Genomic DNA, 26,857 nt, shown 5'->3' on the forward strand with positions numbered 1-26,857 from the left:
GTGATAGATTCAATGTGTATGTGTGTTGTGCATATTGGTTGCATAATCGTGTGTGTAGGCTGCTGCTAGTGTTACAAAGGGCCAAAGTTTACAGCGTTCTAAATGAAGAACATCTATACAGACTGTCTGATAAATATGTAATCATTTCATATTTAAAAAAAACAAACTCCCAGCAACCAGATGCTAGGTTCTTGTATCACTCTGCCTGTACCAGTTTTCCTCTCTTAATAATTTCAATATTTACTGTATATTTATATACCAATAATATATATATATACACATGCTGTACCAGTTTCAGCCAGGTCACTTGTTCACACACACACACACACACACACACACACACACACACACACACACACACTATTTTTGACACTGAAAAACTATATTTATATTATATTAATTACAAATACATATAAATATATATTTACATATTTATACATATATGTATGTATATTTATATTATAAATGTATTATATATATTAATTATAAATATTTAATTTCTATGTATATGTATTTATATGGGTTCTGTGTCAATCTACAGACCTCTGGGACTTTCTGAACGGGGAGACACCTTCGAATCCACCTCGTCGTCATCATCGTCATCAGATATCACATCCACTTCCACATCACTGAATTCCTGCAGGCCGTCTGATTGGTCCATCGACTCCTGGCCAGCCAATGGGTTGTCAGTATTGGGGTCGGTATCGCTCTCTCTGCGAGTTGCTGGGGCCTTGAAAAGAGGAAATGAGAAGCGAATGAGATTTGGGAGATCCTACAATGTAGCTCTTACATACTTTTGTATGTGTCATGTGGTGTTTACTTCAAGAACACTGAGATCTAAGACTAAAGACTAAAAGACTAAAAACTTGCTTAATGAACTCACCTGTGAGCCTGCATTTCCAGCTCCATCTCCTAAAGTGGCGCTATTAGTCTTAAGATCCCTGAGCTGTTTCTCCAGCTGGGCTTTGGCTCTCTCGCTGTGCCTGAGTTTGCCCTCGGCTCCCCTGAGGCGTACGAGCTCCTCCTGCAGCAGACTGTGCTGCCGTTGAAGCAGGGCCAGCTCTCCCAGCGAGCCAAAGTCACTCGCACCATCCCGGGACAGGGAGCGAACTGTACGAGCCCTTGTGGTGGCTGGAGAGACAGAGCTCTCTCGTAAGCAGAGCTCTAAGATGGAGTCCTGTCGTATCACCACACCCTGGGAGAGTATGAGTTTTTGAGCCTCATTGAGTTCATTTCGGATCAGTGCTTTGAAGAAAATCTGGCAAATGTATTTTGCAATGCACACATACCTGTAAAGCGTGTAGCTGAGCACTGAGATTCACCAGCCTCTGTGACACCTCCTGAAATACAAAAAAACATTCAGATGCAAAACCTAAGAAAACAATAGTAATATAACAAACAAAACAAAAATAAAAACAAAACAATAGTAATATAATGTATAAATATATAAAAACACACACTAGTTTAAATAAGCCTGGAAATGTGGGTGTCCGTGAAATATGTATAGGAGGCTTGTGATGCACAGTATTGTGGAGGGCAATACTTTTTGCATATAACTCATAAAATTTAAAAAGTAATTCATGCCAATAATGGAGTTGCAGCTGATCATTTCACCTAACCATGTGTTATGGACTATGTGCACTTTTTGTAACATAAGACATAATCAGTCTCATGCATCACTAGGTGAAGATCCGCGGCCCATGTTGAATTGGTTTGCATTGGTTTATAATTTGAAATAATTGTTTTATATTTGAATACATCTTAAAATATAATTTATTCATGTGATGGCAAAGCTACATTTTCAGCAGCCATTACTCCAGGCGTTACTCTAAATAATCATTCTAATATGCTGATTTGCTGTGCAAGAAACATTTCTTTAGGACTCATCGATGAATAGAAAGTAAAAAAACAGCATTTATTTGAAACAGAAATCTTTTGTAACATTATAAATGTCTTTACTGTCACTTTGATCAACTTAATGCACCCTTGCTGAATAAAAGTATTACTTTAATAACAACTGATCCAAAAATGTCTAATTTGCCAGTGAATTTAGGAGTTTTCCACATTGTCTATATGTATTTCAAAATTCAGATTCTAAGCGTTTAATCGCCAGTTATTTTGTGTGTAATGGGGTTTTTTATTATTAATTTTCTAGTCACTCCAATTTAATTTAAAATTTAAAAATTAAAATAATCGGTTAGGGTTATCAGCCCATATATATGTGCCAATATATAATCAGCACACATTAAGCCTAAAATGTCAGTACCTCACTTGGTGTCTTGTCCTCCATCTGATTCCCATTACCATCCTGTAGAGAAGAGAGAAGTTTCTGCATTATTCACACAATCAAAATTCTGAACCAGCAAATTAATTCAAAAAGCTTTCATTTGTCAGCACACATTGAAAAGCACTGTCTTGCTATGTGTCGATGAAAAGGGAGATGAAGCGCAGCTTTCAAGCACCAGTGCTGAGTCGTGATGGAGAGTTTTTGGTAGATTCAGGTTGCTATGGAAACCTGCGAGTTTCAGATGGGCTCGGAAAATGACTAATTGTTTTTTTTTCAGGATTACATAAAAACTCAGCAATACCATCGAACCATCTATGTGCATAATTATTACATTTTATGCAGCATATTTGAAGCAGGCGAATGTGGATCCCAGAGACGTGTGATAATGAACAACTCACTAACATACAGTAGATCAAAATAATAAGCTTATTTTAATGTTAGTTTTGTGTACCTGAGTAGCTTGGTTCTCCTGAGAGCCATTGACTAATACATCTTGTCCATCTAGAAGAATGGAGGAAGCACAATGGTCAGATAAAAAGGTGTATTTAGCCAATCAGATACACTAAAAGCACACTCATTTACATATTGCGTGTTGTGTATTTGACACCTACTGATTACTAGCGCTCCAGTGTGATTGTGATGGCCGTTGGAACTGCAGGGGAGAGGATCCTCAAAATTGGATCCTAATAACAGCTCAGTCAATCTGTCCACTGCACAGAGCGAGAGAAAGGTACATCATGACATTTTACAAGATATTATGGAAGATCTGAGCATGAGATCAGAAGATTTAGCTAAAATGGTCTGTGAACTTTCCATAATAGGAAAAAAAAGAATATAAAACTTTTTGTTTTTTTAAATAAAAAGAGACAGAGGTGTACTGGCAGCAAATATGAATTTTATTATATTTTAATATCTTTATTTTTAATCATTTTATATTTTCATATTTTTTAATATATTTTTAGATATTTAAAGATTTTAATCTATACAAACTAAATCAAATATAAAAATACAACAAAAAAAAAATACTTGATCTATAATTGATTTATTTATTTATTTCAGTACTTTCTATATCTGAAATACTTTTAATTCTTACAATTCTGAAACCTTTGCTTTTTTATATATGAACATCAGACACTGCTGTTAAAGTAAAAAAAATAATTCTAAGATATTTAAGATTTTTAATCTATGAACTAAACATAAATTCTAACAAAAAAATACTGTCTGAAATATAATGGCACATGCTTGTTGTCACTAATGTAATCTTTCATTTATTTATTCAGATGCATTTTATTAATGACAATTTATTAATTGCTTAGATGCTGAATCTTCAAAGCTTTTATTTAAATATCTGTACATTTTTACATTATACACAAGACCAGAATTGAAGAATTTATGGTTGTGCTTAAATTTAAGACAAAAACATACCAACTCATTATACTTACTCACAGTGTGAATACTGTAACCCATGAACATGGGCGGTGAAATAAATATGCACTAGAGGGTGAAACAAGCCTCATACAGGTGAAATGCCCTGCTTCATCCTGTCTGTCTTACCCTCAGTTATGGCCTGTGTGAGCAGCTGTTCCCCGCGAGGTGCCTGAGGAGACTCGGCTCTGAAAAGGTTTCTGGAACAGGACGGTAGCATGACCTCATAACCTCCCATGACCTCTGCCAAGTCAGAGAACAGGGTGACCCGCTCCTGAAGCAGCTCTAACACCTCCCTGTCCTTCTGCTGGATATCAGCTGAAACAGAGAACATGAGGAACAAAGTGCTGTTTGAATAAAAATCAACGTCAGCTTCTCTACACTCAAGATAGTGGCTTTGTTCTGCCTTCAAATTCAATGTAAAGATTTCAAGACGCATAGAAATCTGTATATGTCAAGACAACCTGTTTGTTTTTTACTAGCTAGCTTGTTTGTTTCGAGAAAATGCCGTGTGATCTGTAACCAACTGATCTGACAGATGGGTGAAAGCTGTTTTGAGCCTTTCAGAACAATTTTATGCTTCTTTCAGTCCTTAACCCACTGTAGTGATTCATCTTTTGAAAACAATCTGAATGAAAACGTGTTTGTCCCAGTGTTGGGAGTGTGAATGTGTGTGCGTTAGTGATTAAAGCAAACCTTTGAGTCTTCGCAGAAGGGCCTTGTCCTCTGTTTCTATAAGAGGGAATTCTTCTCTTGATGGACAGCTGTGTGACAAAACAATGAAGGTAAATGAGAATGACCATTAGAAATAGATGTCCACTAGCACTGCAGTCATATACACTAGTGTCCCTGCATTTAACAAGTATACAAATTTAAAATGGACAGTCTTTCTCTTCTGGGAAAATGGACCAAAAGTATTAGTCACTTTATACAGATTTTGAATGAAACTGAAAATGTACTACTGCTTGTACTTTCTCTGCTAATTTTTTTTTTTTTCTGAAGGAAGTGGTTAGAATGTATTCATTTGGAAAGTGTCAGTGTATAGCAGGGGGTTTTAAAACTGCAGTCCGGGGACTCCCAGGGGGGCAGCAAGAGGGTATTAGGATGAAAAAAGAAGTTGAGTAAAAACAGAAAAAACAACAACAACATAAATATAAATAATAATTATTATAATTACAAAAATAATATTTTTTTTAAAATAATTATATCAATAATATAATAGAACTTAATTGTTATTCTTATTATTATGAATAGTAATATGAAGAATTAAATAACAATTACTACTATTAGTTACTATTATTAAATTATAAATTATAATTATAAATATTAATAATATTAAAACTAATACTACTAACTAAATAAATAAATAAATAAATATTTACCAAATTTGACATTATTGCCTCTGTAATGTCACTCTTACTATTTTTTTCAGCATAGTATAAATGATATCTTTTCTTAGATGTCTTTATATTTTTGGAAAGGTGTCCCTTTGCTGAGCTGTAACATAAACAAAGGCTAGCTTCCCACAGAACTGACATATCCCTTCGAAATGTCCCACCCCAACATCCTGATTCAAAAGAAAATACAAAGGAACAATACAGAAAAGTGCTTTCAAGGCATTTTCCATTGAATTGCAAAGAGAGATGGCGAAAAAGTCAAATGGCAGCTGTGGGTGCTGTGTGGACTGTACAGAGCGTGTTTCTGCATGCATTCACCTGCTGATTGTTTGCTGTATGAGCCTTATCCAGGTGTTTCTGTCGTCTTTAGATGCCGCATAGAGCTCGTACATCTCAGGTGGGCTGGACTCACTGCTGATCAGGAACAAGCCTCGCTCCTGATTGGCTATGTCTCGGACCAACAGACTCTGCAGTGAGACCACAGCAGACTTATCCTACAGAGAGAATGAGAAGAAAAATGATTTTTACCAAGAGCACCTTCCTCTTCATAAAACCTCACAATTCGAAGTATCACAGCATGTTATGTGCAAAAGTTTAATACTTTATTGCAAAGTAACTTACCAAACTGGCAAAGATGAAGCGTTGATCTTTCTCTTGCAAGAATACTAGAATATCAGTCATCAGCATAACCTGAACATCTAGAACACAAAGAAAACGGGAAATTCTGTACATTAAAACACATGTCGGCTAATACAATAACGTGTGTCTCTCTCCCTCTCACACCGACACATATCACATCACACTTCCTCAGAAACAGCCGGAGTCTTCTCTACCTTTGAGGCGAGAGCTGGGCGTTTTCCAGAGCAGCGTGCCTTCGTGTATCAGCTGCCTGCGGAGCAGTTCGGCTGGCCTGAACAAGGCTCCGGAGCGAAGTTTGGCCTCGGCCCGTGGGTCAACCCTGGACCGGATCTCCTGCAGCCGCTGTGTCCTTTCAAGCTCCAACACCTGCTGGTCCACCGAACAGAGCATCTCCCGCATACAAGACAGTGACCGAGACAGACCTGCAGCTTCCTCGGGATTGTCTGCATTGTTACACACAAAAGTCAGTCTAAAAAGTCCATAACCAGGGGCATTTTATGACATATGTATATAATACACATTTTTTTTATTTAAAATGGTTTTTAAAATGATACATATTATATTACAGGGACACTGAAAAGTTTATAGACTGTGGAAGGAAGGCTGGAGGTGAGCAGCTATTTGAATACAGTTACATATTGACATTGGCAACATTTATACGCCACTGTCTTACCTTTGGTGTTGTCATAGATACGCTGCACCAGAACGGGGTATTTAGTGATGCGCTGAGTGACCAATAGGATGCACTCCTGGAACCCGTGACGACGCAGGAGAGGACGCCGACTCACCCTCTGAGAGAGACAAAGACAATGATAAATGGACTGGTGACTAAACACACTTTAGGTTGTGGCAAAAATCCACAGCAGTCGCCATGCACAGTCAGCCAGATTTGTGTATGAAGGCACTTAAAGAACAATGGTTTTAGACAGGCATCATAACATCATGTCTAATAAGCTAGAACAAGCAAGTATTTAATGACTAAAACACTAATTTATAAATAGAAGTCTGACTGTAATAAAATTACTTAAAAGTACTTGAAAACTTTCCCTCATACGGTACATTCTAATATTGTGATGCCTAAGTTCACTTGTAGCATTTAAAACAAAAGTACATTTATCTGTGTTTATTTTATATTTAGTAATAACTATAAAAACTATAGTATATAGTATACATTTTCATTTTGCCCAGTTTTTTTTGTTTTAAAATATTTTCAGTTTTGCAATGAAAATAGCTTTTGATGCTGATATGGGAATAGAAGAAATGCAATACTACTACTACTAATAAAGTAAGTTATTATTATTATTAATAAAATAAATTAATTTATAAATTTAATATCAGCCATTTAATAGTATCAGACATTTTACTATTTGTTTTTGTAATATATAATATAGTAAATATATAAACAATATATAATACAGTACATATTCCAGTCAGAATCTTCTTTAAAATACTTTGATCTTGCAGCAAAAAATGGCTTTTGATGCTGATACAAACAAATAAATAATAAACAAACAAACAAATAAATATTATTGTTGTTGTTATTATTAATTATTCATATAATTTGTTAACAATATCAGGTATTTACCAGAGATTTACCAGAAGTTTACTGCTGGCACATCCCTAACTTGTTAATATTTATATTAATACTTAAAACTTTTGTTGGCTTTTTGCCTTTATTAAAATAGGAAAGCAGATATTTTGACAAGAAAGTTAACAGACAAACATGGGTCTCACCATGGACCCAACACTTTCCACATCACTCTTCTGACAATATTGAACTTTTTAAATAAAAGTAGTGCTTTCATTAGCATAGTAGTTACTGCTGTGACATCGCTAATTGTGATGTCACCAGTTTTATCGTGACAGCCCCACACTACGCTATTATGTATTAAAATAAAGCATAAGAGCTGAACCTGATCATGATACATGGAAATCTGATGATTCACACACCTATGAGAATTTGCATGCATTTAATCCATTAAGGCACCCACCCACCATCATTCATCACTCAGTACCACTCTGTCCTCCCACTAGCGACAAAAGAGGAGACAACTGCTGACCCGGTTATTCAAACACAAAACACTCGGACTTCGGACTGCATAGTCCCTCGTGTGTCTCTTTTTTTTTTACGTATAAAGAGCTGCAGTCTCTTGTCTCTGGCCAGCAGCTCTTTGTAGAGTTTGACAGCCTTCATATGTCGACTGCAGAACTCAGAATACACCTTCAGCATCTCGTCAGCGCACTGACCTGAGAACTGACGTACACACAAAGACAGTGCACTATGAACAATTTGCTCCTTGAAACCTGAAAGCTTTCAGCCTCCCACTCTCATACATTCAGTAAATTTCCATTTGTCACTTTTTTTTTTTTTTTGACTTTTTAACTCCCTCTACATCATGCTTTTCTCAAACAAAATCATGCATTTGCAATGCAACGGATGTATGATATTTTTTAAGGTGCTATGTTAAAAATAGTTTAAAACATACCCATTCAATTTTGTTGCACTGTTGCATAATTAACGCTGTTTATTTTTATTTTACATTAATGCATTGAATTGAAAGCTCTCATTTATATTTCACACTTTAAACTGGCAATTAAAACCGATACGTTCATCCAAAATCACATAAGGCAGGCCAAATGTAACCAAATGCATTTTTACTTAGTTTCGCCCACCTATACTAACAATTGCCCTCCTACCTGTTGTATTAGCAAATCGCTGATCTGAGTGATGGTGAAATTGTTTGTGCTGTCAGGTTGCAGGCTTTGAGCGCGCCGTGTGAGGAGCTGCGTGAGGAAGTGCATGTGAATTGTCAGCAGGCGCTCCAGGCAGGGGAACAGCGCGTGCACGACCCCCGGCTCCAGCTGCACCTCCTCCAGCATACCCCGCCTGAACACCCCATCCATGATCCGCAGGGTCCGAACGTGATGGAGCTCCGTCTGGATCAGCTCTGAAATGATATCGGAGAGGTGTAAAATACAACAGTTAATGGGCCTTTGTTGGACATGTAACCCAAACAAATGTCCTTATTAATAAGGGTAGATACCATATTATATTTGATTTGAAGGAAAACAAGGTAATCTTAAGCAAATCTCAATGTGAACATCCACATTATAATGTTGTGATAGCCTACATAAATTCACTTTTAGCATTTTTTTCCCCAACAAATTAGTATGGAATTTTAATATAGGCCATTTATTTTATATTTAATATAAGACATTAAGAGTACTTGAACAGACATCTATCCCTCAGTGGCTCATTTTCATTCTCAGAAAAGTAGATACAGCATCTGGAAAGGCATTGCTGTTCATGTGCGAGCAATTAATAGCATTTTTATCAGGTTTTAAAGTCAACGGCCCATTTACAGTCATAAACATACTTTGATTTTAAACTTAAATCTTCACTTTTTTCTAACCATAGATGACGTCCTGTCTCTTGATAACATCTTTACGGTGGGTCTGTAAGTAGGTGGAATCTACTGCCATGCTCCAGGAATCTGCTTCAAACTCCTGGCCTTCAACCTCCAGATCTTCCAGCAGAGAGGTGAAGTAGACCTCTCCTAGACGCAAAAGGAAGGATAACCATAACCATTTCTGTATTATAACTTTAGCTTGAAGGCAAACAGGTTGATCATAGAATTTTGGAACTGGTCAACTGCCAATCACACCAATCAAAAATGCAGCTCTAAATTTCTTAAAAATATTTTTTTCTTCATAAGAATTAAATTCTTCATAAGATACATTACCATTCAAAAGTTTGCAGTCAGTAAGATTTAATGTTTTTGAACAAAGTCTCTTATGGTCACCAAGGCTGCATTTATTTGGATCAAAAACATAGTAAAAATTGTGAATATTATGAAATATTATTGCCATTTAAAAATAACAGTTTTCTATTGTAATATATTTTAAAATGTTATTTATTCCTGAATTTTCAGCAGCCATTATTCCAGTTTTCAGTGTCACATGATCCTCCAGAAATCATTCTACAGTCTAATAACATTTCTAATTACTATCAATGTTAAAAACAGTGATACTGCTTAATATTTTATGGACGTTAGAAAAGTCTTTATTGTAATAAAATGATGGCTATGCTAAAAAATGCTTTAATGCTGGTTAAGTATTCATTTCTTTAATAAAATCTTACTTATTTCAAATTTTTTGTGTATACTTTAAAGTATATCTACTGTGTTTGAATGCTTGTGTGTCCTTGAGTGGTGTGTTTCGTGTGTCTCACCCTCATCATTGAGTGACTCCATGGACATGGTTCTGCTCCTGAAATTGAGTGAGTCTGTGGATTGAGACAAGATCCTGCGCAGCCCCAGAGGAGAGTCATCATTCAGAGTCCTACACGCACACACCAGATGCATGCATACAAACAGATGTACACGCATGCATGCAATCCCATGCAAAAGACACACAAAAAAAAGTACACAAAACAAAATACGACAAAATGAGAGGCAGGCATTAAAATCACCACAGAAACAAACAAACAAAAAAACAAATTTAAAATAAAAATATATTAAAAGAATAAAAAAATGACTAATGTACAACATTCAAACAAAACTGCTTACATTAAACTAAAATAGCCACAAACACACACACAAAACCACAAAAAGATAGAAATTACATTTCATTGTTCATTTAGTGTTTTATTGGTACATTTTACAGAAAAGAGCCCGTTTTATGCATCTGTCTGTCACTCACCCTGCAATGTTATTGGTGGAGACGCTCTTTGAAAGTAAGAGGGAAGACCGTCCGCGACGGGACCCGAGAAGTGACTGGCGAAGAGTGTCTGATGGGTAGATGGCAGAGCTCGGCCTATCCTTTAAATTGGCTTCAGGGAGGCAGAAAAAAGAGAGTAATGTCATGTAAAGACCTGGTATTACTCAGTTTTGGTCAATCATAATCAAATGCTCCTCTCACTGATATCTAATCACAGCTAGTCAAAGAACACGCATGCCACATGTTAATATCAGATGTAACTATCAGATGTAAACAGTGCACTTGTTTCCATCACATCCTCACCTTTATTCCTCAGCGTCACATTCTGATAGGTTGAATTGTTCCTCATCAGCGCCAGTTTCTGTTGCTATTGTGACACATACAGACAGATCAAATTCACGACATATTTAGACTAAATCTTTTTCATTAACCGTATCATGAAAACGGACCCAGTTTAAATACATTTCTTCTACATCATACCATGAATCAAAGCCAGTGTCTGCAAGTCTGTGGTCCAAGTAACCCATTTGACAAGTGCGTGCACTAATATCCCACCTTTTGTTTCATTTTGACACAGTTTGGTAGTGTGTCCCTGCAGCGGTTGTGGATGGTGACATTACAGGCTGGAAAAAAAAAAGAGCAGACAGCAAAACCACTGTTATTTTATTTTCCTCATCAGACAGTATAATATTCACACACTCTTTTCTTCAGCACAACCACATACTCACACTTTCTTCATTTATTCAAAAATGTGATGAATGACGACTGTGCTCTTCGCATGGTCACGTAAATCTTAATTTGATTTCTGCTTGGTCTAAATTAGTCATTAGTTGGCTGACTTAACACAATGTGCCAAAAACTATCTTGCCTCTGTTAGACTAATAAGTAGCTGGTTTATTGTTGGTCTAAGATGATCTATCAACTTAAACCAGCAAGAAACCAACCACTGGGTTTTCAAACAAGGAATTTAGGTATTTTCCAGTAAGGAAATTAAAAAGAAATTTCCTCTAACCTGTACTCTAACCTCCTATCCTCTCCAAAATTACGGCAAATAATGAAGTAAATCTCAGATGTACCATACCCATTTTTTGCCTCTCTTTCTCTCCCTCTTGACCTCTGTCCATGTCTGCGTTAAAATGCTTGTTCTAGATCTTCTTACTGGCATGCTACTAGTCACTGAATGTTTTCTCGGGTTGTGCCGTATTGCTTTTGCCTCTGAACCCCTATTGTTTCAGAACGGCTTTGCTTCCTGTTTTGAGCATGGCTGGGAAGGAAGAGGGACGGGGGCTCCGGCAGGGTTTCCCTGGCCTGAATGCCCCACAACATACACCTTCAAATAATCACCCAAGGAGCAGCAGAGCATCTCAGAAATGAAGCACTGTAGAGGAACATTTTATTTCAAAAATAGACATAAATTACAGTAGAAATGTCATTTTTAAAAAATAACTGAAGCAGGTCTCAATTCGCTCCTCATTTGTTCTCACTGCTCTCTAAGAGAATTAAACAGATTTTGCTTTGCTATATATTCACTTTGCTATGTACTGTATATTTTCATAATTTTAAATCTTGGAGTTGGTAAGCAATTTCTTATACTCACCAAGACTACAATTATTTTATTACAAATACAGTAAAAACAATAATATTATATTTATTCCAGCCATTAATCCAGTCTTCAGTGTCACGAGATCCTTCAGAAATCTTCCTAATATGCTGATTTGGTACTAAAGTAAAGTCATCAATCCTGAAAACATTTGTGCTGCTTAATATTTTTGTGAAAACCGTGATACATTTGTTTCAGGATTTTTTAATTTTGAATATAATTTTGAATATAAAGAACAGCGTTTACCTGAAATAGAAAATATTTGTCATTCTAAAAGTCTATATATATATATACAGGTCCTTCTCAAAAAATTAGCATATTGTGAAAAAGTTCATTATTTTCCATAATGTAATGGTACAAATTAAACTTTCATATATTTAAGATTCATTGCACACCAACTGAAATATTTCAGGTCTTTTATTGTTTTAATCCTGATGATTTTGGCATACAGCTCATGAAAACCCAAAATTCCTATCTCAAAAAATTAGCATATCATGAAAAGGTTCTCTAAACGAGCTATTAACCTAATCATCTGAATCAACTAATTAACTCTAAACACCTGCAAAAAGATTCCTGAGGCTTTTAAAAACTCCCAGCCTGGTTCATTACTCAAAACCGCAATCATGGGTAAGACTGCAGACCTGACTGCTGTCCAGAAAGCCATCATTGACACCCTCAAGCGAGAGGGTAAGACACAGAAAGAAATTTCTGAACGAATAGGCTGCTCCCAGAGTTCTGTATCAAGGCACCTCAGTGGGAAGTCTGTGGGAAGGAAAAAGTGTGGCAAAAAACGCTGCACAACGAGAAGAGGTGACCGGACCCTGAGGAAGATTGTGGAGAAGGACCGATTCCAGACCTTGGGGGACCTGCGAAAGCAGTGGACTGAGTCTGGAGTAGAAACATCCAGAGCCACCGTGCACAGGCGTGTGCTTTTGAACCAGAAACAGCGGCAGAAAGAAGCGCCTGACCTGGGCTACAGAGAAGCAGCACTGGACTGTTGCTCAGTGGTCCAAAGTACTTTTTTCGGATGAAAGCAAATTTTTGCATGTCATTCGGAAATCAAGGTGCCAGAGTCTGGAGGAAGACTGGGGAGAAGGAAATGCACAAAATGCCTGAAGTCCAGTGTCAAGTACCCACAGTCAGTGATGGTCTGGGGTGCCATGTCAGCTGCTGGTGTTGGTCCACTGTGTTTTATCAAAGGCAGGGTCAATGCAGCTAGCTATCAGGAGATTTTGGAGCACTTCATGCTTCCATCTGCTGAAAAGCTTTATGGAGATGAAGATTTCGCTTTTCAGCACGACCTGGCACCTTACTGTGCTCAATTGGCCTGCCAACTCTCCTGACCTGAACCCCATAGAGAATCTGTGGGATATTGTGAAGAGAAAGTTGAGAGACGCAAGACCCAACACTCTGGATGAGCTTAAGGCCGCTATCGAAGCATCCTGGGCCTCCATAACACCTCAGCAGTGCCACAGGCTGATTGCCTCCATGCCACGCCGCATTGAAGCAGTCATTTCTGCAAAAGGATTCCCCACCAAGTATTGAGTGCATAACTGAACATAATTATTTGAAGGTTGACTTTTTTTGTATTAAAAACACTTTTCTTTTATTGGTCGTTTGAAATATGCTAATTTTGGGTTTTCATGAGCTGTATGCCAAAATCATCAGTATTAAAACAATAAAAGACCTGAAATATTTCAGTTGGTGTGCAATGATGCGTGTGCAAAGTTTAATCATTACATTATGGAAGATAATGAACTTTTATCACAATATGCTAATTTTTGAGAAGGACCTGTATATATATATATATATATATATATACTATATATATATATATATATATATATATATATATATAATATTACATTGTATACACATACAAAGCTGACAGTCTCTTCATAATATGAAATACATGCCCTTTCAAGCTCCACTGCTACAGCCTTATGCATGCAAACAGATGTCTTTTGCAGTTGCACTGTGACTCACTTTAGCAGTGTTTTGCTTTTATAAGGCGTATCAAGCTAAAAATATTTTAAAACACACAGTGACTGTGTTCTGTTTCATTCCATTGCATTTTGTCCAGCTGTTTTTGATCGCAATAACCATGCATCTGACCAAGGTGAACCCAGCCCTTTATCCAGTGCTTCCTAAAACCAATTAGCAAGTCATTCAGACAACCCACTAAGTTCATTTTAAAAATATGTAGTTTTTTTCACATCCTTATTCCCTTTTTCTTCTACGAAACATGAAATAAAACAGCATCTTTATGAATATAGGCTACATTTATCTAATTCTCTTTAAGATCTAGTGTAAATCTGATCCCACTCAAATGGCCTTTGCTCTCTCTCTTGCTGTGTACAGAGGCACAAACTACATGTTCCAACACCCACACAGGCTCTCAGTGCAATCAATACCCAGACCAGAGCAGCCGAGCACAGAGCAGCTCGTCAGTGAGTGGCTCGTACTGTCGGGTCTTGAAATCTGATCTCGATGACAAAATAAGGAAGAAGCTAAAAGCAATAGTAGAACAGAGAACAAGAAATGAGAGATGAGAGATGAGCACAGCGAAACAGGAAAGGGTGTGAGAGTGCACCAGCTATTCAGGTTTAATGCAAGTTAAGTTTGAAGCATAATCATTTTAACCTGTTCCACCTTATACATACTAACATTAGACTAATGTAATAAAACACTACTAACCCTGTCTGCGCAAAAGTTAATTTGAATACTTCAACTCTTCCATGACAACAAAAAGTCAAGAAGCTAAAACAGAGCTGAAATAACCTTTGACTGCTTTTAAACCCTTCAAGAGCGTCACCCTGTTTGCTCTTATTGTAAATGCCTTGCTGGAACCACAATTTAGTTAAAAACCGAAAATTATCTTCTGTGGTAATCAACATTATGCCACAAATGCATCCTTTGAGAATGAGTATTAATGTCTCTAAAATGTTATTTTTTATGCATTTTATCATGTTAGCATTTATGCATATGTGTGTGTGTGTGGGAATACACTTCCCATTGCAGGGTTGTGTCTGCATAAAGAAAATTATCCAGACATCTAACTTCAAGATGTGTATGTGTGTGTGTGTGTGTGTGTGTGTATTGTGTGTGTGTGTGTGTGTGTTATCTTGGCATGCTGTGGTAGACCAGCCACTAAAAGTATTCCTCATACTCTCCATTTCACCACATTATAAGACTCAAGACAGCAGTACAGGGCTGCAACATATGTATGTCATGTGAAAGAGGGAATGGGTAGACAGGTGTTGCTTCTAAGTAATAAAGAGGCTTATGTTCATCTCAAGCTCAAAGTCCTGGAGACAATCATGGAAAGAAAGTGGGGAGTTGGAATGGGGGAAGAAAGCCGGAAATAATCATTGGAAGGAGTGAGGTAAGTGGCTGTTTTTATAGCCTTTGCGATGTGATTGGCAGGATCGCAAACAAGCTCCTCCTGGGGTTTCGTCAGGAGCATTTATTCCTGGGGATTTCATCAACAGAGGATGTAAGCAAACATTAATCAAGAACAGTACTGCTATTATACTTTACTTATAATCAGTGTCTAATCACAATTACTACTGGCGCTCATACTTATTAAGGTTGTGTTCAGATCCCTAACCATAAGTATTAAACATTAGCACAAAGTTAAATACTTATTCATGAGTCCTACATGAATGATACGTCCAATCAGTTGGCTAATTTGGGAGAGGTATGATGTCACCTTTCAAAGCATTTATCAGGCATACTATGAAAATAGTGAAGAAAATCAGATGGGGTAAAGAAACTAGAACATCCTATAGTCTTGGGAATCAGCTTTTTGGACTTGTAGACTTATATCAACACCCTAGCAACCACATAGGAACATTAAAAACAATCCAGAACACCCAAGTACATAGCAACAAGCTAAAACTACCCAGAACACCTTAGCAAACGCATGGCAACAAACATCCACGACATCCTATCATCACTGATGAACAAACATCAGCTTGTTTGGAAGAGGAATGCTATTACTTTTGTAGAGTTTTTAGTGATAAAAATCCCACAGAACTGCATTGAAGTGGTAACAAAAACCATAATATCACAGAGACCTGAGGACTGACTACTTCTGGGTATGTTTACCCAACAGCAATTGTACTAAAAAGGTAAAGTTTTTCATTTTTGTTTTTGCAACGTTTTGCATACAGATGACAACATTGTCAAAAATGATCCCTGATTACACAAATCCGCGAAAAAGCTAAAACTAAAAACGCTGTATAATGCATGCCAGTAGTTGGGGATGTCACTGTGTAAAGATACACTGCATGCCTGCGCACATACACATTATACAATACATCACTGTTGTTTGTTTTGGTTTGTGAAACCCGCCCACTGCCAGTTTACCCAATTGTATTTTGGCACCCCGGGTTGCCAGTTGGCAGAAAATGCAGCGTATTTCATTTCGTTCATCGTCAAGTGCGCTCGTTCCTGTTTGTGTTGTCAAGCTTGCAACCTGCGTGTGCTCAAGTCTGAGGAGGAGCGGCCGGGTGAAAAATACCCTCTCCAATATTTTGAATTTGGACTGCAATACCTAGTTCAACCACTCGGTGTCAATCCTACATGCAGCACCTTTAAATAAACTTGGCAGACAGGATTACTGGTTCATTTTGTGGGTTTTGAGTAGGGGTGGGCAATATAGCAAAAATATCATATAACGATTTCTTTCAGGAAAACCACAATTCACAATTTTACGATTCTTCACGTCATGTTGCTTTTACTATTTTACTAAGTTTTCTGAGCAGTACAGCCAAACTAATTTCCCTTTTTTACTTTACAATTTTTTTTACTTTACAATTTAACAACATATAAAATAAAAAAGAATAGCAGACATTTAGACCAAAATGGGTGAAAATAAAAATCTGTCATTATTTTTTTGTTATTAAAAAATAAGAACAAAGATACACATTACACATACACATTATATACAAATAAAATAAAATCAGTGCTTTATATTTCAGGTACAGTAGGTGTATTTAGCAGCAGCATCCTAGAAATTGAATGAACAAATATGAAAATAAAACACTATATATATATTTCACTATATAAATTATACATTGATTCTTATTAAAGCAACTGTATTAAAATTCTTCAGTCAAGAGCATTGTTGTTTTATTAACATTAATGGGAAAGTTCACCCAAAAAGGAAAATTCTGTCATCATTTACTCATTCTCAAGTTGTTTTAAACCTGAATGAGTTTCTTTCTTCTGTTGAACATAAAAGTTATTTTGGAGAATGTGGGAAACCAAACAGTTGCTGGTCCCCAGTGACTTCCATAGTATTTCCACCCCCGACTATTAAGTCAATGGGGACCAGCAACTGTTTGGTTATCCACATTCTTCAAAATATCTTCTTTTGTGTTCTTTCAGCGCAAGAAAGAAATTAATACAGGCTTGGGACAACATGAGAGTAAGTAATTAATGACAGAATAAAATTTTTTGGGTCAACTATCCCTTTAATGAAAAGCGGCAGCATGTTTAGTACTATTAGTGTAGTGTCGCTTTAAGAGCTACACACATACACACAGCCATTTTTCTTTCTCTTCAGACATAACCAACTGTTTTTAAATGTAAGCCTCGTGTGTGTTTGACAGTATTATCGGAATCAGATGCGAAAGATAACTTAGTCCAGTAATCAGGCGCTGCTTGACAGGCTTTAGTGTGTGTGCTTCATGTGTGCACGCTCAGAAAAAGCACACAAATGAAATGCTTAACCGGCAAATTATGTACTTTTGTGATTGTGAATAAGTGCAGTGTCCCATGAGTGTAACTCTACCGATGAGTTAACATTTGATGTGAATGTATGTCATGTTGTACAGTATATTGAGGTGCCAGAACTTCAACTGATCGGATGTGCGCTGTAGCACGATACTACGATATTTCTTCAAAAGCAGATCGTAGAGACATTTTGTCCACAATCAAAAATCGTGATACCGCACACCCCTAGTTTTGAGTGTGATGTACTGTATATGTGTGTGTGTGTGTGTCTGTGTGACTCACTAGGGCAGCTGAGAGCCTCCTTAGCGGTGATGCTCTTGTTGCAGGCCGAGCAGAGCGTGGTTCCAGACACGGTGAGTGAGTTGAAGAGGTGGCCATTACTGTAGCGTGCCTCTCGATCTCTGGCTTCTCTCTCCCGCTCCCTCATGCGCTGATTTTTTTTATTTTGATTGTGACAAAAAGGTTCTGAATTAAATAATCACCCATGGCATCTTTATATATGTATACATATAAATTGTCTCCACCAGAGTAAATTTAGCCTTGTATCATTATACGAAAAAACAAACAAACTTTGAGCTGGTCAAAGAACAATCGACACTCACACAAACAGACAATGATGACACTATTACATCTCAGTTTCTATTGTGTCGCGACCAACTACTTGTTGTATGCGATTGATATGGAGTAGCAATTTGACGATTTCATGTTAAATAAGTAAATGAAAGATATTGCTCTGTTCTGTCACATATTAGGGGCTAAACGAATCACAGTTGATCCGTGATACGAGACCCTATACTGTTCGGCACGCACGTGATTCGCAGATTAATTTGCCAATTTACACGTTCAAGCTATTTTAAACCACAAGAATAAGAAAGGAGAGAGAGCTCAATTTGATACTCACGCGCTGTTCTTGCACACAATCAAAGCACGCACAAGCATATAGAGACGTGTTTCAGACAATGCAGAAATACATAGTTGCGTATATGTTTTTATTTTTTTTTATTTTTTTTCTTGCTTATCCAAAAAAATTATCAGATCTGTGACTAAAAAAAAAAAAAAAAAAAAACTACAATATAATGCGTTGAACCACTTTAATACTATATAATAGCCTATATATATATATATATAGTGGTTCAATGCATTATATTGTGGTTTTTTTTTTGAGTCACAGATCTGATCATTTTTTTTGGATAAGCAAGAAAAAAAATATTTAAAGCACAATGACAATGCTGTGGAGCATTTTTGATTTGTTTATATTTTTTATATGTTATACCGTCCAGCCAGTCCGTGAGAAAATATTCAAACGTAACCGGTCCTTGGTGTAAAAAAGGTTGGAGACCCCTGGTGTAAACGATTCTGCCGAACTGGTAAAGGCTGAATTCACAAACAGGGAAAAGACTAACTCAAAAGAGAACTTGCAAACACTGTTTTGGAAGAGCACATACTTCCAACAATGGCCATATTGAATGTCTAGAAGGATGTATTTACTGGTAAAAGATTTCATCATAAAACATATACAGAACATTCATGCCCGTAAACTGGTTTTCATTGGTAAAGCTAATCTTTGCTTATCAGCCTTTCAAGGGAAAGACAAATGAACCCTATCAGCCACTATAAAAAGTCACTCATGCGGTTCATGCAAACAATGGCTCTCATTTCTATGACTAACTTCATCTATTTGTGTGTCTTTGTTATGTACATGCCTGGTTTGATAAGTTTGTTTCTATTTTTTTCTGCATTTGTCCTCTCTTTCAACCTGTGAGGGTCTTTGTGAACAGTCTGCTAAAAGGCCAAGTGCTGTGCGTTTGAAATTAATGGAGAAAGGTAGTTTTGTCATTTTTATTAGTTTTTAAATATTTCTATTTAGCTTTTATTTTTATTTTAGTCTAGTAATGTTAGTACAACTTAAACTTATTTCAGTGGAAATTTATTTTCAGCTACCAAAGAAACATTTTTATTTCCATTTTCCGTATTTCCTTCTAATATTTATATTTTATATCAGCTTTATTTCAAATAACGAAAATTATTTTTAATAGTTTCAGTTTTAGCTTGCAACCTGCCATCTTTTCTCACTGGTACAGTGTAGAAAGGTTTTTTTGAGCAAACCATCTGAGCTGTTTTACATTTTGAGTGGCCACTAGCAAAACATCCTTCATAATATAATGAAATATTCCACGTATATATGTTCCTGTCTGCTGCCTTTGACGTCGCAGCTCATATGCCGACAGGATATTTGCTAGAGTTTAGGACTGTGTATATTCTTGTGGTGCCATCACCCAATCTGCGCTGTCATGAAATAATTTTCCAGTGGCTCCAGAGTAACACAGCTCAACACAAACACACTCCATCTTTAAATTAGGTAAACTGAAAAAGTCCAGGTATCCTTTTTGCTCAATTAACAGTGCAACTCCGTAAACTCAGTTTAACCCATCCAAAGTTTTGAGCTGTCTACATCTGCATTGTTCTTAATCATAAAAGGTTTGACCAGCAGCTTGTGTTGGGTTACTATTCTAGTCAGCTTTATTACAGAAGCTCTGCTCAGTCCAGGCTGACCATCTTCCTCTTTTATGTATGCTTTACTATGAGTTTATTTGTTAAAATGAAGGACAGAGAAAGATAAACGTCTAGAGAAACAATTCTAAACATGAATTTGAACTGTCAACTGAATTTTTAAGATGTCTCATATTTTTTAATCTCTGATGACACCAGACCATTTTGGGATTACCTATTCTGAAAATCAGCCACTCTCTTGACATGCAAAGCAGGAAATATTGAGAGAGCACTTCCTCTTTCTAATCTGCACGAGGCATGAGTAAAGGTTGCCACAGGAACACAAACACGTGTTGGAAGTAAGCAACAGAACATATATTAAAAACCGGTTAGTGTGTGTGTGTCTGTAGCAGTCTACAACCTGCAGGATATTGCTTTCAAATTACAAATTGGTTTGTTCAAAACCAGACCTTCCAGGATGTTTCTGAATTGTTTGATACGCGTGTGTGCGATCATCATGCAGATTTGGGAAGTCACAATAGCTCATTCTAAATCGGAGAACATACAATGTGGTCTGTGTAGATAAAGTGACACTTTTTTGTAACTAAACTTGAGTATGACTCTGTATATAACAAACCACAGAGGCACAAACTAAGAACAGTTAACATTTCCAAATCTGCGTTTATAAAAATAATGTCAGGGTAATGAAATTTATTTGAGCATGCAAAACGAAAACAACCTCTGTGGTCGTAGTTCACTTGAAAGTTGACATTGAATCAAACTTTCTGTACAAAAGCACGAGCGGTATGTGCCCTTAACACAGTGTTGTCTGGGTTCAGCAAGCCTGTCTAAAGTTTGGTGTCATCTCCCGTCAAGGAAATGGGTTGAGATTGGCAGGACTTAACGTCGGTGCTCTAGTTCGAATAGTCCCAGCTCCAGATTTAGTTCAGCCTGCTGTGGCAAGATGGCCTGGATACAGCTGGCCTACGGGGAACCATGACTGATAAGTTGACATTGACATTCTTCGCAAACACTTTCACACAAAAGCAAATTACAGTACAGGACAGTAGCAGTCAACTGACATGGATTATTTCAAAAGCCAATGTCGACATAAATACTCGAGAGGCTGGGGCTAGTTGTCACAGAGAGTGTATGTCAACTATAAGGTTTGGTTCAATTACAGAGAGACACCATGTACATTTCTGAATTGTTTATATATATTATTTATTTAAAGCCTGTTAGGTTGTTAAACTGTAGGTTCCATGTGACAACTTACCCCACATGGTGTGACAACATGTCTCTGCTCTTTGGATGCTGATGGATTTCGCAAATAACACCAGAGAGTGCTTGTCAATGTGCCAAGTGGGCATTTTTAATGGCCAAAAATTGACAAAGATTGGCAGATTACATCAGTTTATCTCTGCAGGACAGGGGAAATACTAGGACAAGTAAACCAGGCCTTGGACATTTAAAATGCCCGAACTGATGTTGACATCAGTTTGACCTCTGACATCACCACTTAGAAGAAGATGTGGTGAGATGGTGTGCATGTATGTGTGAGCAAAAACACATCTCATGGTTTAAAAAAAATCTTGCTTTCGGACCTAAATCTGGAATTGATGCTTTAACCGAGCGCTATTTCTATGGCAACCTCTCTTTTGGCTCTCTTTCTCTTGAATCTTTCTCTATGCACACGCACACACACACATACACACACACACAGTCTGTTGTTCAACATTCCCACTCAGTAACACCCACACAACTCAAACTCATACTGAAGCTAATAACTGGACAAAAAAGGTGCACTTTCAGTGCCAAAAGCAAGCATATAACCACTTACTCAAGGTGTTTTTACACACCTGGGTTAAGGCTGCTCTGAGCAGGCTCTGTCCTGGCTACAAATTGTGTGTAAAGATGAAATGCTACATAAAAGCTGTAGCTAAAAAAAAAGTCTGCAGTTCTAACCCACCTCAACTTCTATCATCAGAAGTGAATCTGATGCTGCTTTGCTTCTGTGCAAATGCAGCATTTAAGCAGACTTGAACTTTGTTGTCATGACATTTTTATATCCACAGGTCATATTAAAACAAATTTATTCAATGACATCTATTCCAGCAACTGTACCTGTATAGATGAGTTTATATGCTTATTTAGAAGCAGTTTCTGTGCTGCCTTCGCATCATACATAAGATGACATATTTCCTTACCTGCTACGTGTATAACGGTACAACCACTAGGTTAATACCTGATGTATTTTTATAGTCATAAAACACACTCAGTCCTCTTTTGAAGTAGTGTTACGTCGCTTTGGAATGTATGTATTATGAAAATACAAATAAAGTTGGCTTGCAAAGAACTGACAACCTACTTTTCAAAACCAAATATTTTTATTATCAATATTATAGTCCCTATAAGCCTAAAATCCCTTACGAACCATGACAAACCAATATTAAAGTGGACATTTTAAACAGAACGTCCAAGTTGTTTTAATTCTCGCGACAATCTAGTTAAAACACGCGTCATTGCACTTACCCTCTGATTGATCTCTCTTATCCTTTCCTGGCGAAGTTTCGACAAATCCGCTACTCGAGACATGGCGATATTTTAATCGTCTTTAGTACAACGAAAAACGATTCCTCTTACGGCAAAACCATATGTATATCCCATTAATTAAGATAAAAGTTCCTCTTTGGCCCCGTGTATGTCTAATAGCAGCGTTTTTAAAAGGCAGGAGACATTCACAGAACAGCACAGTGCGGTAACTTTGAGGGAAATAATCTCTCTCTCTCTCTCTCTCTCTCTCTCTCTCTCTCTCTCTCTCTCTCTCTCTCTCTCTCTCTCTCTCTCTCTCTCTCTCAGGAAGCGCAAGATGACTGTATCCCAAACGCTTAGATAACACTAACAGTAGGCTATAGAATAATTTTATATGGTTCAATTAAGATGAGTGGTATTTTGTCGCTTAACTTTATGATTAACTGACGCCATATTGAAAATATTTCTAAATCAATCAAGAAGTAAACGTCTTTTCTTTATTTGTTAGCCTATATTTAGCCAGAAAAAGACATTAAATAGTAAACCACCTTGATCACATGTGTTGTAATGTTACATTAAACTTTAGAAATGACATGTTACCTTTCTGAAGGCATAATTATATCACTACATATTTATACATCGTTTACATTTTAATAAACTTTAAACATTATTTATCAGCTATGATGTGTAAAATAATAATACTAAAAATACATTAAAAAAATCACATGCACTTCTAACTATAGAATTACCTTGATAATTTTCTGTGAGTGTTATATCCCTAGAATTAGTAGGCTATTAATATCTATGGTTATACTAGTCAGTTTTAGTCTTTGCAAAATCCTAAAAAAAATAATAATAATAAATAAAATGCATATTAATATTAGACTTGTCACAAGTTTATATGATGAAAACATCTGTGTGGTTTAAGTACATTAGTCAATGCCACCATCTGTCGTGATGTAATGCTGGTTCTAGAACAACAACAGCAGTGTCGACTCTCAAACCCAGTGGCAGAACACCTTCAAACAAACAATGACGTCTTAAGCACTAACTTTAACACCAACACATTTAGCATTTCTCAGAGAGGGCTGTACGCCCTAGAAGGAACTAAGACTAATGATCGGAAAGCTTGTGGTCTGCATAAGCAAGCAAAAAGCACCCTTGAGTGAAATCAGAACTACCTTAAATGAAAATGAAACAATGGATAATTAATTTATTATGCAAATCAACATATAATGTCATCTTAGATCGGTAGGTATGTATCTAATGTTTCTAAATGCTGGAGTATTCGAGTGGCTCTGCCTGCACCTCTGCAGATTACCTCTGTGTACCGGGAAAGGCAGAAAATGGTGGACGTTTTCTTTTGGGAAGAGAGCCTAAGGGAGAGGAGGGGAGATTCTTTTCCCGCCTTGGCCACATCTGTCGCCATGCCAACAGTGCACTTGGACTTTGTCTGGGTTATGAGGGGAGCCTGGAAAGTTTACAGTGGGTGGTAAAGTTTGGGGGTTTTATACTGTACGGGCACATTCATAGAGGCATGCAAAAGACTAGCTGAATGCTTTTTCTGTTTTAAATATGTTGCATGGTTTAAAGCTAGTCAAATCTCAGCAGATTAAAGCAAGATCAAAGCAGGTCAAATCTTTCAACAGATGTACTGTCCTATCTAGTTATTTTGGATTCATAAAACAATACTGACTGTAGCTCAGATGACATAATCTGGTTGTGGAACAGATAAAAGAGTAAAATGAGCAGATTGAGAGTTGAAGAATAAAATTAAAAGCTTGTGGTGGTGGGGGGGGGTATACATATATATGCATGTGTGTGTGACAATTTATTTAAATCACATCCTATATTATAAAAATATTTATATATTTATTTTATTTATAATTCATATTACTATAAAATGTGTTTATATCACGTTTTATATTATAGAAATATTTATACATTTATTTAATTTATAATTCATATTACAATAAAAATGACAAAATTCTATACATATAAATTCTCTCTCTCTCTCTCTCTCTCTCTCTCTATATGTGTATATATATGTACATATATATATATATATATATATATATATATATATATATAAATAAACACACTTAAAACTATATCTGTAATATAAAAAAATGCTTATGTTTACATTGCTTATAACTGAATACTATGAATTTTATTTGTTATACATAAAAAAAGTTCTGACTGTTACATCAAAGCCAGTTTGTGTTGGTATAAAGAGGTTTCATTAAATTACTTGATTATGTTAGTTAAAATAAATTCTCAGAATAAATAGTAAGATTCAAACAAAAACCTTAACGTACTATGTCAGTATGTGGACGTAATAAAATCTGTTGCATCACTGTTCTCTCTCAAAAGGCCATCCCTCCACCCAGCTCCTTCCATATTCTGGTAGAAAATTAGAATATGACGTCTATTTCTGTGAAATACACCAGCTCTTCACCTTTAAATCATGATGCATCATTCTCTCTCTCTGTCTTTCTCTCTTGTGCACTCTTTCGTTCACTGTCTCTGAGGAAGGACAGATTGCACTGTGGGCGGACTTCCACACAAATGTTTCAACACTTGTTCTCCCTCTCCCTCTTACTCACGATTACTTTAATTTCATGCACACAAGCTTTCTTCCTTGTGTTGGTAATAACAAATCTGTGGCATGGGACCAGCTATGTTGTTTATTAGCAGTCAGATTTCAGCCCCTGCAGCACTCCTGACCGAATCAATAATGATGAATACTCTGTCTTCAGTGAGTACTGGAGGGGCTGCCTCTGTGCTCGCATAATGCTGATGTCACTGGAGCGGTCTGCTGCAAGCTATGCTAACAAATGCTAATAAGTGAGATGCCACTTCATAATCAGTGCCGGTTCAACGAGTGCACTGACTGCAGATCTAACAAGCTGATCTTGTTATTCATCATTCATTTGACCTCAGAAAATAAGTATGTAAGTAAGTAAATAATATAATATAATATAATATAATATAATATAATATAATATAATATAATATAATATAATATAATATAATCCATTTTCACTTTTAAAAATTATATCTCACTTTTATTTTTTCCTCTTTTCACCTTTTTAAATTATCTCTAACTTTTGCTGGTTTTTGCTTTCAAAGTATTTGAAAAACAAAAATTCAATTGAGCTATTTTTGCCATGACTTTTACAATGACTTTAAATGTATTTGAAAAATATTAATAAATAATTAAATAAATTCCTCTTAAATTCTTACTTTTTATATTTTTGATACTTTTTTATTGTTTTTTGAATTTTTTTAAATTATCTCTAACTTTTGCCGTTTTTGCCTTTTGAACTACTTTCAATGTTTTTTTTTTTAAAATACAATAGGTAAATACATAAAAATAAATAAAATTAATTAATAAATAATAATAATAATATTATAAGCTCAGAAACGTCTGAAGCAATTTATGTAAAACAAATATTAAGGGTTAACCGTTTATTCAACAGAACAGAATAAAATTCTTTTTTTTTCTTTTTTTTATGTTTTCAGAATTAGATTTAAATAGGAGAACAAACTGAAAACTTGTCTTCTGCTGATCAGTTTTCGTCCTGAGTAAAAAGTCAAGGTCTCAAATTGTGCTCAAACGACACCAAAGTCTGCAATGAAAAGTCAGAAATTTAAATATGAACTCAGATATTTCTCCTTAAATTTCTCTGAAGCCAAATAATAGCATCCATGCTATACCTTTGTTTTAAATGTAATTCAAGAATTTGATTTTAAAAGAAACATCTAAGACTAAACATCTAAGTTGATCATTAAACAAAACATAGGTAAGATCACCAAGTCTCCTGATCTAAGAGCAAACAGGTTCCTTTTTGATTTTACATAGCTGTAGATTAAATGATCTAAGAAACAGAGCTCATTTATGTGTTGTGCGCATTTCACATTAATCTGCATTACACTGAAGCTAGTGGTTACAATGATAGTGGGCGTTAGCTGTGGCCATGACTCTACACTGAAATAGATGGACAGAAAGAGAGAGAATGAAAG

General features: G+C 36.3%; 1 protein-coding gene across 1 annotated transcript in view; it reads right to left on the reverse strand.

The window, feature by feature from the left end:
• The window catches only part of arhgef1a (Rho guanine nucleotide exchange factor (GEF) 1a), a 44,357-nt gene that overhangs the window by 2,167 nt on the left and 15,333 nt on the right, over positions 1–26,857 (reverse strand). The window contains exons 8-27 of the mRNA XM_042776525.1: positions 18,092–18,256; positions 11,023–11,090; positions 10,771–10,834; positions 10,450–10,579; positions 9,980–10,089; positions 9,162–9,305; positions 8,446–8,696; positions 7,878–8,002; positions 6,422–6,540; positions 5,943–6,191; positions 5,731–5,807; positions 5,428–5,603; positions 4,409–4,476; positions 3,842–4,030; positions 2,899–2,997; positions 2,739–2,788; positions 2,267–2,308; positions 1,290–1,340; positions 884–1,195; positions 544–730 (exon numbers count right to left, since the gene is read on the reverse strand). Of these exons, the coding sequence (XP_042632459.1) occupies positions 544–730; positions 884–1,195; positions 1,290–1,340; positions 2,267–2,308; positions 2,739–2,788; positions 2,899–2,997; positions 3,842–4,030; positions 4,409–4,476; positions 5,428–5,603; positions 5,731–5,807; positions 5,943–6,191; positions 6,422–6,540; positions 7,878–8,002; positions 8,446–8,696; positions 9,162–9,305; positions 9,980–10,089; positions 10,450–10,579; positions 10,771–10,834; positions 11,023–11,090; positions 18,092–18,256 (2,676 nt within the window). The remainder of the gene's footprint in view (positions 1–543; positions 731–883; positions 1,196–1,289; positions 1,341–2,266; positions 2,309–2,738; positions 2,789–2,898; positions 2,998–3,841; positions 4,031–4,408; positions 4,477–5,427; positions 5,604–5,730; positions 5,808–5,942; positions 6,192–6,421; positions 6,541–7,877; positions 8,003–8,445; positions 8,697–9,161; positions 9,306–9,979; positions 10,090–10,449; positions 10,580–10,770; positions 10,835–11,022; positions 11,091–18,091; positions 18,257–26,857) is intronic.

This window comes from Cyprinus carpio, chromosome A19, assembly GCF_018340385.1.
Source record: "Cyprinus carpio isolate SPL01 chromosome A19, ASM1834038v1, whole genome shotgun sequence".
Lineage (NCBI taxonomy): Eukaryota > Metazoa > Chordata > Actinopteri > Cypriniformes > Cyprinidae > Cyprinus > Cyprinus carpio.